Source organism: Aphelocoma coerulescens, chromosome 2 (assembly GCF_041296385.1).
Source record: "Aphelocoma coerulescens isolate FSJ_1873_10779 chromosome 2, UR_Acoe_1.0, whole genome shotgun sequence".
NCBI lineage: Eukaryota > Metazoa > Chordata > Aves > Passeriformes > Corvidae > Aphelocoma > Aphelocoma coerulescens.
The window spans coordinates 17,232,082-17,247,892 of NC_091015.1; the positions used below are offsets into that span (position 1 = coordinate 17,232,082).

The 15,811-nt window shown below is 39.9% G+C and overlaps 1 protein-coding gene across 1 annotated transcript in view; it reads right to left on the reverse strand.

Moving 5' to 3' along the window:
* The window catches only part of GPR158 (G protein-coupled receptor 158), a 195,611-nt gene that overhangs the window by 107,976 nt on the left and 71,824 nt on the right, over positions 1-15,811 (reverse strand). The window contains exon 3 of the mRNA XM_069006609.1: positions 789-891. Within this exon, the coding sequence (XP_068862710.1) occupies positions 789-891 (103 nt within the window). The remainder of the gene's footprint in view (positions 1-788; positions 892-15,811) is intronic.

Below are 15,811 nucleotides of genomic sequence, written 5' to 3' on the forward strand. Positions count from 1 at the left end.
ATGAACCTGAAAGCAGGAGGCAGAGAAGGATATCGTGTTACACCTCCAAGCAGTAGCTTTGCACCTGTGACTGCAGCATGAGCTCTACCAGTACAACTGTAACAATTTCAGCATAAAATCCGTACAGAGACTTGGTCATAGGATGACAGTAACAGACACCAGCTTTGGGCATGCAGTTTGTCTGTCTTCCCTGCTGAGCATCAGCCAAGTTCTGTTTCTCCTGTTGTGGGCAACTCAGTCTAAGAGCCATACAATTTGTGTCCTGGGCATGTGCAGGATGTATGTCATCCATACATCCAGCCCAACAGACTCCCAGGCTTGAATCACCTCTATTACCTCATAAGCACATAATAGAGTTTGGATGCTCCTTTGAATTCTCCTTTGCAAATGAAGTAAAATGAAAACAATTAAAGCCCACATAAAGCCAAAGGCTAGGGCATTCTCATTTCCTCTGGCTAAACATAAAATGAGTAGATTAATTTTCAGAATACTTGTGCATGAGCACAGATGTCAGAAATCTCTGTTTCCCCTTAGCAAGACTTCTTTTCATGTTTTTTAATTTATTTACAAATCAAATATTCTTCAAGTGGGTATGTTTTACAGGATTCTCAAGAGTATTGTGAATGACAAACCAAAGGGCTAGAACTCCTTAAGTGATTATATAATCTGAGAGTTGCAAACCACTGGGATTTTACTGTATAACCCTGATGAGGATAAAAAGCAGCCCTGCATTATTAATGCTAGCTCTCTTTTATTTTTTTTTTTTTAACTCAAGCAAAGGCACTTACTCTGAAAGCTGTTCACTGAGAAGATGTTGGGATGATAGAATCCAGCCTTGCAAATACATTTGTAGGCTCCAAGCACAAATCCAAGGCCTTTAATTGGCATGCACTGTGAGAAAGGAAAAAAAAAAGTCATGCAGATAATCATACAACTGTATACTCAGATGTACATTCAAGCATAAAAACATTACAGGATGCTCTGTGCAGACTTCTAAGAACAAACAGGCACTCCTTCCAGACTGACAGTACTTTCTCAGCAGGTTTTCCCATAGTCATATATCACTCCAGTTTTTTTGCCTTGCTGTTCATCTCCAACAAAGAGCAAAGACAGCTATAATCAAGCCTGTCCCACTGATAAACTGACCAAGTGACAAATTTGACTCTTGCACATTTGATCTAGACAGGACATCAGCTAGTTGTGGTTTTTCCTGGGGGTTTCCAGCACTTTTTCCCAGCCCAGCAGGTGGGTTTCAGACAGCTGGAGCTCACACTACATGAGGAAGACCATGAACACCTGCAGCCAAGTCCCAACCTCCTGCTGGCAACACATGCCAGTGCCCCTGCAGCCACAGCAAAGTGGAGATAGTCCAGCTAAAAGAAAGACAACAACTGGTTACAGAAAACGGCTGCAGACATAAATCTGACCTGGGTGAAAGAGAGAAAACCTACACCAACAGGAGCCCCATACCTTTAAAATCTCTGGTAATTTTTCAAGGTAGCAATGTGTGAAACAAGTTTTGTTTAAACTCAGCTTCACACTTGCTTAGTTTTGACATCAAGTCAGCCACAGCAAATTTATTACCATGGCAGAACATCTACTGTCAGACCATTTCTGTACATCAAATAGACTTTGCCTAGTACAGAGGGAAGAAACTGTCCAGCAACATAAAGGTAGAAACACTTGTAAAATGATGATTCCCAGTACAGTTTATTTAACTTCATCAGATGAAAGCAGACTACTATACTAGCTGCCTTTCCCATGAGTACAGGTGTACCTATAGTGTAGGTGTACCATGAATATGAACTAGACACTAGCAGTTCCTCAGTGACCAACTGAATGATTTAACTAAGTCTCTGTCCTCTCACCTCCATATTTTTCACTTGTTTGTGACTGTCTGTGACTCTAGGATTTGCTTCAATATCTAACTGCCTGTGACTGGGAGGAAGATGCAGAGGACAGAGCTCAGCAAAAAATACCTGAGTACAGAAAAATCAAATGTACACCAAGAGAGGACAGTGTGCACTGTAGACCCTTGAGAAAAACTCAGGAAAAAAAAGTTAAGAATTTCGTATTATATCAAATTTCAGCTTTTTGACATAATTCTGCCTGATGTTAGGAGAGCCACTTTGCTTTTCTTTGCCTCAGTTCCCCAAATAGCATCATCTCTTCTTGCACTCTTTGCCAATCTGATGTCAGTGCAGGCAGTGCAGGCCTGCCGGCACTATTGGAAAACAACTAGTAAGTATGAAACTGGTATGCAAGAACACTGAAAATTCATTCAGCCTTTGTACAGACATGAAAGAAGAAAAAAAAAAAAGGAAAGAGAAGGCCCAAACCTATTTTTTTTTTTCACACTTTATCTTCACCCTGCAGAAATGTGACTGTTGACAGGGTGGGGGACGGGAGAAATTGAAGTGGGATGAGTGTGTGTGCAAGTCCAATGACAGCCAAGCCTCTTTAACCAAGCACAAAAAGATAGTTAAAGTAGTAAAAAGACTTTTTCAGAGAAAAATTCTCATCATCTTTCTGGCTTCTTGCTCTGTAAGATGAAGATACATGCTGCTGTAGAGACTGCTTTTTTTTTTGAAGGAAAGGAAGAAGCAGCTCCTACTGTTTTGTGTGAACACTGCAGCACCCCTAGTACTGCATTCATAAGCCTTTGCCACTGAACAAATCCATAGAGTCATAGAATTGTTCATATCAAATATGCTGAAGGCTCATTAATCTGTTCTGCATTAAAACAAATGCTTTACCAATGATCCTTTCACAAACATCCAATATTCACACCAAATAAACGCCTGTAACTTTTATTTTATTGTCCCTGAGCAGTCTAGAACTTGAAAATGGACAAAATACTTCAAATGCTGTTATCTTTCATTGGTCTAGGACATCATCCTTGTTTCCAGATGTTGGCAGCTGTAATACAGCTTAAAAACCATCAGTCAAATTGTTTCTTGCAGTCCACATAATCCCAGGCAAAGGTGTAATAGAGATCAGAATATCACGTTGAAAGGTGGGATGCAGAGAAGGAGAGAAAGAAGCCTAGACCCCTTTAGATGCAATTTCAAACTCTGAAATTCCACTGTGCTCAACATTGCATGGAAACAGAACTATTTACAGCCTCAGTTTTTTAAAGAAATTGCAGCATCTAGGCAGGAAAAAAACCTAAATACCATGAGGCCAAAAATGGGAAAAATACTTTCTCTGGAAAGAAAAAAATTCACTCTTTTTACAAAAGATTTAACAGATAATATTTTATTAAGCAATGGTGGTAAATATTATGGTGAAAAGGGTAATAAATAAACTATTTTCTGCTGTACAAAAGGAGTTTATCAAACGCAGTCCAGATTTGTTTGTCATGTTTATTTACAGATAAAGACTTTTCCTATAGGTGAATCTGTAGGTGAATCTACACAATACATAGCAGGCACAAGCAAGCAGCTTTTGTTCTTGCCCTGACAAGTGGCACCTGTTTCCAGTGGCCCCAGTGGCAGACTATGAGCCCAAGCCTTGCAAAGCTGTACTAGCTCAGCCCACAGAACTGGCCATGGGCTTCAGACCCTCAGGAGCACAGGAACTCAGTGATGCACAACAGGCTGTGTAGACACAGCCAGTAAAATATTAATCTGCTGCTAAATTACCTAAGATTTGATCCATATAGAACTTAGCATTGAATAAAAGCAGATGTGTGAAAAATATCTGCTTCCACATAAGCAAAAAAGAGGCAAGCATAAAACTGACCTGGTTTCAAATTTCATTATAAATGTGAAAGCAAAGCTCTGGGAATAAACCCACCATATTCCTGAGTATTTTTGCCTCATCAGTAGTCATCAACTTTTTTAAAACCATACTTTATTCAATTCATAAAAACAGCTACCTTAGGTAGCTCCATTTAGGCTTGTATCACACCTCCTATGTGCCAGCAGCCAATGTTGAGGCAAACAGTGAAAGATGCAGGTGGCTATTGAATGATCCTTCACCCATATGGCCTTCAGGACATCACACTCCTAAATGGAATTTGTATCGCTTTAACTTCCAGCCATTAGTTCTTATAGATGGCTTGGTTACAGTTAAGATCAGCTTTATCATCATGTTTGCTAAAGAGAGAGTAATAGATGTCTGTAGAATTCACACAGCACATTTATTCCACTTGTCTCTTCCCTGGTATTATATTTTTAGCTTTACAGCAGTAGTATAATGTAATGACTCCCAGGCTTTATATAGTAAGCTTTAAATCATACGTTCAGCTCAAGAAAAAAATTAGATATTCCATGAATATTTATCTTGAAATTATAAATTAATAGCTCTTGAACCAACACAAGATTCTAACACATTTAAACACAACATCTAAACCAGTTTTTTAAAAGTCTGTATTGGTTTAATTTTATGCTGCTTGTTGTAAAGGACTAAGTTGGTAAAACCTAATGCAATAAAGATTATCTCTGTTGGAAAGAAAATAAACCCTTCAAATAACCTGTGCAATTGCTTTGGAAGTCTGAGCCAAAGCCCTTCATCAGATGCGATTAGCCAGAAACCAAGTGACAAAGTATTCAGCAGACACACAAAGCAGGTGAGACATCCAGAAGGGGAGAACAGGGCAAAAACAAACTAGTAGTTTAAGAGAAAGCATGTGGCATCGTGTCCCACATGTAATTTAGAGACTCAGAGATAAAGGACTAAACAAATCCATCTTTTGGCATTCTGAAGCAGAGGGGGTAAAACCAGTAATTTTAGAGTTTAGGAGAAAAAAAATAAATAAATAAATAAATAAATAAATAAAGACTAAGAATGCAGCCAGCCTTGAGTTGGGTATTTCAAGTTTTTCAAAGAGCAGCTTTCAAAATCTGTATTTCCCCATGCATACAGCAGTGAGAATGTCTCCCTTCTCTAAAGTCAACTCCTTGTTCAAAGGGCACAGTAAGAGCAATGTCAGGATAGATAAAGCTTAACAAAGATATTACAAGTCAGCCCATGTTTCTTTGCTTTGGTTAGGGGCAGCGCATAAGGGATTCCTAGAAAATGCAATGTGTAAAGTAATTTTGTGCCCGGCACACAATAGCAGCTGGAGCAGGTTGGTGGCCTGCAAGACCCCAGGAGGATTTTTCTGATCCTGCTTACTGCTCAAGTCAAGCACACTCACTCATTAAAAAAAAAACCAAACCAAAAAACAACAACAACAACAACAACAAAACAAAAAAACAAACACAATAAAAGGAAACAACAACAAAAAAGAAGATAAAAGCCGAAGTCTCTTTGCCTAAGTCAGTGACAGCTCTGTCATTGACAAGGCTTTACCCACTGCATTTTCTCACTTCATTTACCCTTCAAGACCAGAGTGTTGTGTTACACTGTGTTTGCAGCCCCACAATCGAGCAGTGAGCACATCCATGCATCCATGAACCTTGTGCATCACCTGGGAGGCCCTGCTTGCCTCCAGACAGCTTAGGAGGCTGCCAGCTTGCCAACCACACTACTCATTAACCTTTCTTTTCAAATACAACATTTTGTTTCAAAGAGACAGGACAGGGTTGGACACTCCATACTTTTACTGCAGGGTTGCTTAGGCCCCTGTAGCTCTTCTCTTCCTTTCTGAGTGCATTGGTGGAGTTAAATTATTCTTTATATTCAAATTAAAAATGTGTTTTCCAACAACAAGAGACTTAGAATAACATCGAGTTGTTTAAATCTGAGTCAGTCAAAGCACAGCAAGAGCTGATCTGATTCAGCTTAGAGCAAAGGTAGCTGTCAGGACAATATTTGTCTTTATAGCTTGATGCTTTGCTAAAAATTCTTCAGTGCTTTCAAACTTGATTTTTCATTATTTTGGTCTTGTTAAGCATGGGATGAGAGTAAGTAGTGATGGAAAGGAGCCTCAGCTCATTCACACAAATATGATAAACGACACATGACTACTGACAAACCATGAGCAGAAAAGTTGATGTCATTCCCTAAATGTAAGGGACATTTAGTGTTTAACATCTAATTAACCTCTTTTGAAATGTGACTCAGTTTGGTGATCAGGCTGTATGTTTGAGGACACACAGGACTGATTCCCTTCTGGTTCTCATCTCCTTCACTTCAAAGATGATGATGTTATCAGCCCACTGGTGAACAAAAACTACAAACACGCAAGTACTACTGAAAAAAAATAATGGTGGAAGTGGAGTATTTTGCAAAGAAAAGAAGAGAGGAGATCAGAAATATGTACAAATAATAGTACCTTCTTGGAAGATGGTGAAAGGGAAAAAAGTTTAATTGAGCAGTGTTTAAAAGCAGGTTACTTGGGGGCCATGGTGAGGATAAGGAGCAGAAAACTCATTGACAGCTGTTGTCATACACATGGAGAACCTGTGGTCAGCTTACAAATTAAGCTTCCCACAAGATCCTTTACAGACAGATCAAAGTACAATAATTACAGCAATTTTCAGAGGATGGGTAGCTCGGACACTCATAGGTTCTCAGCAATGACATTTTTAAAGACAGATTTTTCATTACTGCTGGAAATATCTGTGCAATCTACAATCAGACTACTTTAAAAATCAAATTCTCTTTATTTGATAGTCTGGAATTGGCATTGATAACCTGAATATCACTTTAGAACACATCCAACTTCACTTCTGGTTAACATACTAAACAATAAAATTACAATTTCTCCTCTCCTAGAAAACTGCACTGCAATTACAGGGGAATCTGTTAACAGACACCAAAGGGACTTAGAATTTTATAACCATTAAATAATGCAGTGTAATTAATGCGAAGGCACTTTCTCAGGGCCAGATATCCTTGGCTTTGAAGATGAGTTAAGGCATTTTTCATCATTAGCACAGGTTAAACTTCATTTAGAGCAAGGTTTAGTTCACTTCCTCAGTGTCTTAACTAAGAGAGAATTCTCTTCATGCTGTCTCTCTAACACTTTCTTCCTATCACTAGGGTAACTGCAGGCTCTAAACATAGGCAATACTGGAAAAATCAAACATCTGCAGAAGACCTTCCAGAAGGTGTCAAACAATATGCCAAAACACACAGAGGTCCTTCACCTCTGGATGTCTGGTTCTGCCAGCTACTTCTGCATTCATCTGTAGCTTGGCAGCAACTGTTGCAAAGTTTGCCTGGAAGATGAGCCACACAGTGAGACAGGGGATTAAGAAAGCTTGCCAAAATCTGCAAGAATGTGAGTCATTTCCGAAACCATTTGGGGAGGGGGGTGGGGAGGAAAGATGTATCTATTTCTGATCCCTACAAAAGATGCAGTGTTTTAAGAAACGCAGAACCCCTCAGCTTTGTATTACTTATCGATGTCCATTTTTTAACCAAATTTTCAGTTGGCCCACCTCTGCCAATAAATGCAATTAATGGCCCTATGACAATGTAATCTAGTTCCATTCTGAAATCCATTTTGCACATTTATAAACTTTATTAAAAATATTTATTTACAATACTAAAAATAGTCTTTCACATTTTCTTATAAAGGCCAATAGAAACTATTAGAATAGCCAATCCAACCCAGTAACTTCATCAAGACAATTGTGGTGCTTAAGCAAAGAAAACTCATTTAGAATAGGACACAGTAACGGGGGTGCATGGGAATTCCACAGCTCATCTCACAGAAGAGCTCTGCCAAACATCCAGGAGACTGCACCATTCTTTGGAAAGAGTCTGACTGTAGAAGTGCTTCCAGCATGGACAGCCTGCTGGCCCTGCTAGCTGGAAAGGGAAAAAATTTTCTATGGTTCATCCAAAAGCTAACAAATAGCTGCTATAATCAGTAGGTAATTTAGATGCATAATTCAAAGAGGGGAATAAAATGGTGGAAAACAGTGCATGATATCTTAATAAGTTAACGTGGACAACATTGCTAAACCAACATTTTCTGGGCAGCAGATATATCTGTCATTTCTATTGCATTTCCTAGCAACCATTCATGTAATTACTTCTTTATTCCTAAAACATGATTTTTAGGCTGATTCAACACACTAGCAACCATAACCACATTGAAAAGATCTGCAACAGTTTGTGTCTGTTTTCCCAATTCAATCACTTTTTGGACTTCCTGCCTGGTTTCAGACAGTGCAAGGGGGTCCGAAACTTGCTAAGCTCCCACAGGCTTCATGAAAATAACATCTTGGTAGAGAAGATATACCCTCCGAGTGTCCCTGCTGAGGGAGACACTACATCACGAGGACATACCTTTTATTAGACACCAGAGAATGCTCTTTGAGCATGCCACAGTCACAAGGAATGCTTTAGCTGGCACTGGTGCCATCTTAGACATCAGTGAACAGCATAATATCCTCATAGACAAACTCAGGAAGTGTGGACTGGATGAGTAAACAGAGAGGTGGACTGAGAACTGGCTGAATGGCAGGTCTCAGAGGGTCATAATCAGTGGCACAGGGTCTAGTTGGAGGCCTGTCCCTAGTGGGGTCCCCTGAGCCCAGTATTATTTAGTTTATTCATCAAGGCTTGGATGAAGGGGCAGAGGCCTCCTCAGCAAGTTCACTGTCAACACAAAGCTGGGAGGAGTGGCTGACACCGCAGAGAGCTGTGCAGCCCTTCAGAGAGACCTTGACAGGCTGGAGAGATGGACAGAGAGGAACTGTCTGAAATTCAGCAGGGGCATGTCCTCAAGAATCATCTGGACACAATCCTGTGCCACGAGCTCTAGGAGAACCAGGCTCAAGCAGGGAGTTTGGACCAGATAACTCACTGTGGTCCCCTCCAATCTGACCCATTCTGTGATCTATGATAAGAAAATATATTAGGAAACCAGGCTACAATAACCTGACGTTCCCACTCCTTGGTATTCAGCCCATCTTCAGGACTTGTTGCCTATTTTTCCATAGCTTTTGACTACTCAAGACTGCCAGGAGTCTTGAGTTGAGTCCAACTGTGTGAAGTTGAATAAATGATGTTCCTACTTACAAAATTAATCCTTACTGAAATCCTACTTGAGAATTTCGTGCGCAACATGGTTGAGAAGACAGCTACATAAAGGCTCGGATTTTGATATATTTGGTCAATTTTACAGCATTTTTTTCCCTTTTATATTGGTGTCACATTAGACAGAAATTGAAGGAAAATACCCACCTCACTACTACGTGAATGAAGACATGGCATCTTCTACCACAAAACATGGTCTGACATAATCAATTACACAAGTCATTCTGTCTATTCGGTGGTCATTGGTAAAACTAAACTCTCAGATATGTTCTGTCCATCAGCAGCATGCATTTTAAAAGCATATTTCTTTAATTCAAGACAGTCAAGTCCTGCAGCAGAGTGCACTCTCTGTCCACAACTTGGTCAATATCCTTTCATTAATTTCGGTTCATTCTGGACTGTAGTCTCTACAGTTTGACCATGTGTCAACTTACCAGGAATCTTACAAGATACAGTCAGAATTTGAGTTTTTCTACTTGTCAAGCATATTTCCATGTTCAGACACAAGTCTCCCATCCTCAGAGTTGGAATGTACCCCGGAACTGAAGTTCAGAGCACAGTTTCTGGGTTTAACCACGATCTGAGCTCTGTTAAATTACAGATTCTTCTTGATTGCTTTCAATCCCTCAGTGAGAAGAAGCACCATATTGTTGCTGTCAGAAAAAAATCCTCCCCAAATCCCACTAACTTGACAGCAACAACTTCACACCGATCTCCACAGCCTGGAGCTGCACACTCACTCATTACGCGGCACAAGTCTCACAGAGGTGCTACATGTCCCTCTAGCACCATGAAAACAGAGCACCCACCATTTGCCAGCTATTTGATAGCTCATTCCACCTCTTCTTCAGCACTAGGCAAGCACAAGAGTTTTTAAAAATGCTTTGGGCAAGACAGTTAAACTTTTGGGTAACAGATCAGAAACAAAATGTTATAACAATCTAATATGAAACGGCAATATACTTGATAAATTAATACCTGTCTACTTGCTTACTGCTTCTCATCCAGGACACCTCAGAGATCAGCCAGGAGAACACACCATGAAATCCTGCTTTATGCTCTGAATACTTGTTTTTTCCTGCAACCTTTATCAGATTTGCTGAAAAATACCCTGAATAGTAACTGTTCCATAGGCATGTCCTCACTTCTAGGTCTAAGGCTAGCCAGAGGGTTGGTGATCAAGCCCAATATATGAAGCCACCAAATTCTAGACAGACACCTTGAAAATATTTCCTCTATTCTTCTGCTTCACTTATTTCAAATCTAGATTGTTACTTTTTTCCAAAGCCAATGTAGCTTTGATGACTCATACCTCATTCCTCCATTGCCTTCTGGAGCTGGAGGGTTTGGCCATGAATGTAAATTTCTTAGAAGTTCCATTCTAAATGGCTGCTTTTGATATTTAATGATGCTTCTCTCTGCCCATCATTATTTTTCCTTCAGGTTTGCACTTACTCCAACAAGGCTATTCCTGCGCCCTGGTGATTAAAAGACACTTTTCCCTGTTCTGCTCGACTGCCATTTCCTGCCCAAGCTGAGCTCCTTAGGAGGCTACAGCCAGCCTCCATTTAACATTAGGAAAGCCACACACTATAAAGCTGTTCTCTGAAGGTCACAGTGTAACATGAGCTTTGATACAGCCCTGTAAAGAGCATTCAGACTAAGAATAAGGTTTGTGTCCAGGTATCTATAGGAATGCAAATATTCCCTTGTCCTGTCTCCAACAGGGAGTCCCTGTATTACAGGGTCCTCTCACACCCACAGAAATTCTAAGTGGGTGGGACTCTGCTGGAGCACATCACCCACAGCTTAACTGGTCCCAGAGCCCTGCAGGGGCTGTGGGACAGTGCTATACCAGGGAATCCACAGAACTGTCCAGACTCATAAGTGTGCCAAGGTGGCTTAAAATCTTGGTAGCAGCCCTCCTCTGTTGTGAGATCTTTAAGCAGGGCAGCTTTCTTCCTGTATAAATATGAAGTACAGGTTCCTGCATTGTGAGGGCTCCAGCCACGATAGCTTTCTTCTTGTATAAATCTATAGTATAACTAATCTTTACCACAGAAGTGCAGCCACAGTTAATCAGTCTTCTGAGATGTATAACGCTACACATTCCAAAATGGCGGTGAAGTTCAAATGTAAGCTGGAAGGATGAAATATACTTTTGTTTCAATTTGTTCAGTACTCTGCTTTCCCTTGGTTCAGCAATGCCTTGTTTCTGAGCCAAGGTCCCAACCTTGGGACAGATTGTCCAGTTCCAAAATGAGTTCCCTGCTAACCCAAACAGCAGATGGCCACACCACATAGATATATGATGATGTTCCGGCTTGCAGCACGAAGCTACAGCAAAGCATCAAACAGTCTTTGGAAACAGAAACTCTGGAACTTTGTATTCCTTCTCCTGGCAGGGTAACTACTGATAACACTATTTGAAGCACACATGACTGCAAATTTGGAAGCCAGTTTCCTAGGAATCATTAAGAATGTCAGAAAATTCAGCAAGTTTACTTGCACTGTAATTATTTCTTCCCCAAGTACTTGCAAGTATACAGTGGCAGAAGACTACCAGTAAAACACAGGAATCAAAGTGGCCTTCAGGCAGTACAGTACCTATCACTCACCAATTCTATTTAACAAACTTGCATGAAAACAGGCTTAATGAATAACAAGTAACACGGTACATCATCTGAAGAGAAAGCAAGCTGGAGTTTTCTCTCCATTACTCAGCAGCTGCCAGGAGCTGGTTCACAAAGCATGATGGACTGGATCTTTTCTGACATCATTAAAATTAAAAGTGAACTTGTTTTCCATTATTAATTATAGAAATGTCCCTCTTGTTTTCAGAGCTCTCAGAAATGGTGAAACAGCATGTGGTAGCAGTACACTGTAGACATACAAACCTCAGCAGACAATAGGATGTTTGGAAGAGTTTGCCTCAGACTGAACGAAATGTCAAGTTTACTTTCCGTCTGACAGAGCAAATCCATTTTTATTGGAAGCCACTACAGAAATAGCACCAAAGACCTGCCAGCCTTAATGTGACACAGGCGTGTGCACACAGGCGCCCACCCTCGCTCTCTATCATTACTTTTTAACTCTCATTTTGAAATAACTTTTTGAAAATAACATTTTGAAGATGTGGCAACAGTTACCACTTCTATATACTAGCAGAATCCTGGAGACCAGTGAAGCTACAGCCAGGACAAATGAAGGCAGAACCAAGTCCTTTCCCACATCCATCGATTTTAGTTGGTAACATGTAGATGTTATAAAGGTCTCAATGGAAGAGGAAACAACTTAGGTTAAGAGAGAAATTTTTTGGTTAGTAATTTCATTAACCTGCACTCTAAAGGCATCAGGTTTTGTTTCATATTTATAAATAAATAACACTCACAGTTTCCCGGGTTAACAATCCCAGAACAACATTATTATAGCACAGAGGCTTGTAAAATTACATTACTACTATGTTTTCTGTTACTGCTTTCCCCTCTCTGTCCTTTCATCTCTCATTCTGCTGCAAAACGCAACACATCACTAAGGACATGGGACTTGTGACTTCCCCAGAAAAGCCTCCCACCTCACCCCAGGAACGACACAGACTCTCCATTTGCCTCACTCCAACAGACTTGTATTTCAAACACTCACGAAGGACGACACAAGTCCAGGAACCAGCCCACTTAGTCTGAAGGGCCTTCCCAGTTCAAATACATTGACCAGTACTTTTCCCAATCTTCTAAAAGTGAAAATAGGACACAGACTGGATCTTCCAGATTTCTATTCTGAGATTTGAAAAATTCCATCTCAACCATTCCCTTTATCAATACAAACAAACAAACAAACACAAACACAAACCACCAGGTAAAATGTGTTAACATATTTCTGCATGGTAAGCAAATTATAAACCAGCAGTTTGTAGACAAGAGTTTCTATTGAATTTTTTTGAGTCTGAGCAAACCCTCAAAATGTTGAGAATCATTGCTTCACAGATTCCAGGAAGTTTCTGAATTCTATATACTAAAGTTGTAATTCTATTAATATAGTGAATACAATCCCATAGTATGGTAACTATATCCAAAAGTTCAATCTTAGTTATCTCATTATAGGATTGTATTCACTGTGTTACAGAATTACAAAACTGCATGAATGGACCATGGCAGAAGCTTATGGTGAAATCCTACCTCTCTCACACCAACCTTTCAGTGAGTCAGCTGCAGAACACATAATAAAAACCCTAAAACCCAGAGGCAATGTTTTGAGAGCTCCAAAAGTTCAGAAACATCAGAGGAAAAAGCAAAGCCCTCTCTACTAGCAGTATGAGAGCCCTGCAGACCTGCAGAGCCTGCAAGCTTCCAGGTAAATTCAGAGGTTCTTGGTAAGGTTCAAAGTGTTCAGAAGTTCATAGTGGTCACTCCAGGACAAATGCTTCCACAGACTGTCAATGTGACTCACCTACTAACAATCCTTACCTATCTCTCACCAGGAAAATGATTCCTTTGCTTATTTACAGGCTTCTTTCTCACTTGCCTTATAGATGATACATCTTTTCCCTGTCTATAGACTTCTCCATGGTGGGGGACTTTCTTTTTAGGTCCCACTTGCAAATCCTCAAGACATCTCAAGATTAGTGATTTCATACAGCCTTGTACCATGAGAAGTGTTTTGGTGAAGTAGTATATATACCAGGCTGTTTAGTCAGCATCATACCCATAGGGAAATAGAGTAAAAAAGAAAAAAAAAAAAAAAATAAAGGTTTCTTGCTCTAAAAAGTAGTAACTTGCTCACTCTAATGTAAGTATTTTTAAAGTATTCCTGTGACATACAAAATGTCACCTGACAAGCTAAATTGTACTTAGGCTTGCTATCTTTTGAGAGCATTATGCTGCTTATAATCACTCTGACTTGTTAAAAAAAACCTCAAACAGTTAATGTTGGTAGTGATGCTGGTACTGACAGAGCAAGTTATAGACACTGAAATTAATTATATTCAAACTAAAGCAAATTTGGAAAACATAGTGCATTTGGGATGCACTCAGCATTTGGCTACTTTTCAAATTACAATCCACCATTTTTATAGGTTTGTGGCAGAGCAATTAGTTTTGTGAACACAAAGTTCCCTGTGTAAGGACCAAATGGAAAAGAAGTGAATGGGCAACTAAACACCTCCACCCACAGAACACATGCCTCCAGCAGCAGCCAGGTGAGTGCCATGCCCCTTCATCCGCCTCCAGCTGTCACATGCGACACAGGAGAAGGGTGGGCCTGGATATACTGCACCCATCAGGCTTTTTCTCTTACAGTTTCCACACCTACAAGACAGGTGATTTAACACAGAAACTACCTTCAGTTGCATTCTTCAGCACTTTACAAAATTTTACACAGGTATCCATACAAACTATTAGTATTCTTAAAACTGTCTTTCTCCCTAGAAATATGCCACAGGCTCCTCAGCCACATCTCCTAACAAACTCCTATTACAAAACTCCAAAATAAATACACAGAGAGTGAAAAAAAAATCTCATCTTGTACTAATGTCTTAGTAATAGAAGTAAATACTACTGTTAATTTAAAATAATAAGTATTAATTATATAAATTCACATGATTACCAACCATATAAAGTTAATATAAAAAAAGGACCCCATTCTCCCTCATACTTCTTGTAATCTCTAAATCTTCCAGACAAAGCCATTTATCCTGTGCTGCTGAACCCCAGACTAGAACTGAGGAAACATATTTGAAAGGCAAACCAGCTTTTAGTGGCATATCAAAAGCAGCTGAGAATAAACAGCAATTCATTGAAAAGGACAATTCTTCAGGAAATGATTAGCGGCTATTTTCAGCATCACACTAATATGCACAGAGCTGCACGGAACAAAAGACATATACAGTCTCTGTCACATGAAGTTTATTGTAACAGACCCTTGAAAGACAAAATGAGAAGGATCCAATTCTATTCTCATTTGACCTTATTTTAAATAAAACAAAATTCCAGTGACTCCAGTGCTTCCAGTCACCTCACTGAAATTACTGGCTAATGATGCTTGAATCAAACCCACTTTGCCTCCTTCAGCTTTTATACTTTAATTTATACCCAATTTCTTTAATATAAATTCATTTTTTGAGACTATTAAGAAGTTATAAAACCTAAGAATGAAGATCACCTCAGCATTAAGTGCCACTTTGACACCAGCTTCCAGCAGATTCCAGAAGGATGAGAAAGTAGGGCAGCCCTGCTACTATTGCCAATTAGCAAATAGCACTCATTAAGCCACATGACTCCCCAGGTCCTCATCAAATTCCAGCTTTATCAATGAATACTTTCCTAAAATTGTTAAATGCCCAAATCTTTTCAATCCACAGCTTGAGCAAGCCCCTCTCCTTGCTGCAAACTGCAAACTCGCCTTGAGGTGCCAAGTTTGATCATTGAAACAGCTGGATTTCAGTATTAGGAGGCGGGAAAAAATCCCTGAGCTATTCTAGAAGTCCATAAAGTGGATTGTGGGATCTTTGAAGGAGGAAGAGAGTAATACAATTGTATGAGTGCTTTCCACAAAAACCAAAGATCCTTTGGAATATTTATTTATAGCATCACTTGAGATTACAGTTAAAGCTGGAGCGGAATATAATCACAGAATGGTTAAGGTTGGAAGGGGCCACTGGACGTCTCTGGTCCAACCTCCCTGCACAAGCAGGTTCCCCTAGAGCACATTAATTGGGCCTGTGACCAGATGGTTCTTGAGTATCTCCAGTGAGGGAGACTCCACACCCTCTCTGGGCAGCCTGTTGTCCTATGCCTGACTCCCATTTTATTAGACAACCAAAATAGCTAATAGGTTGCAAAAAGCCTCTGTCCAAAAAGAGCATTGCACTGGC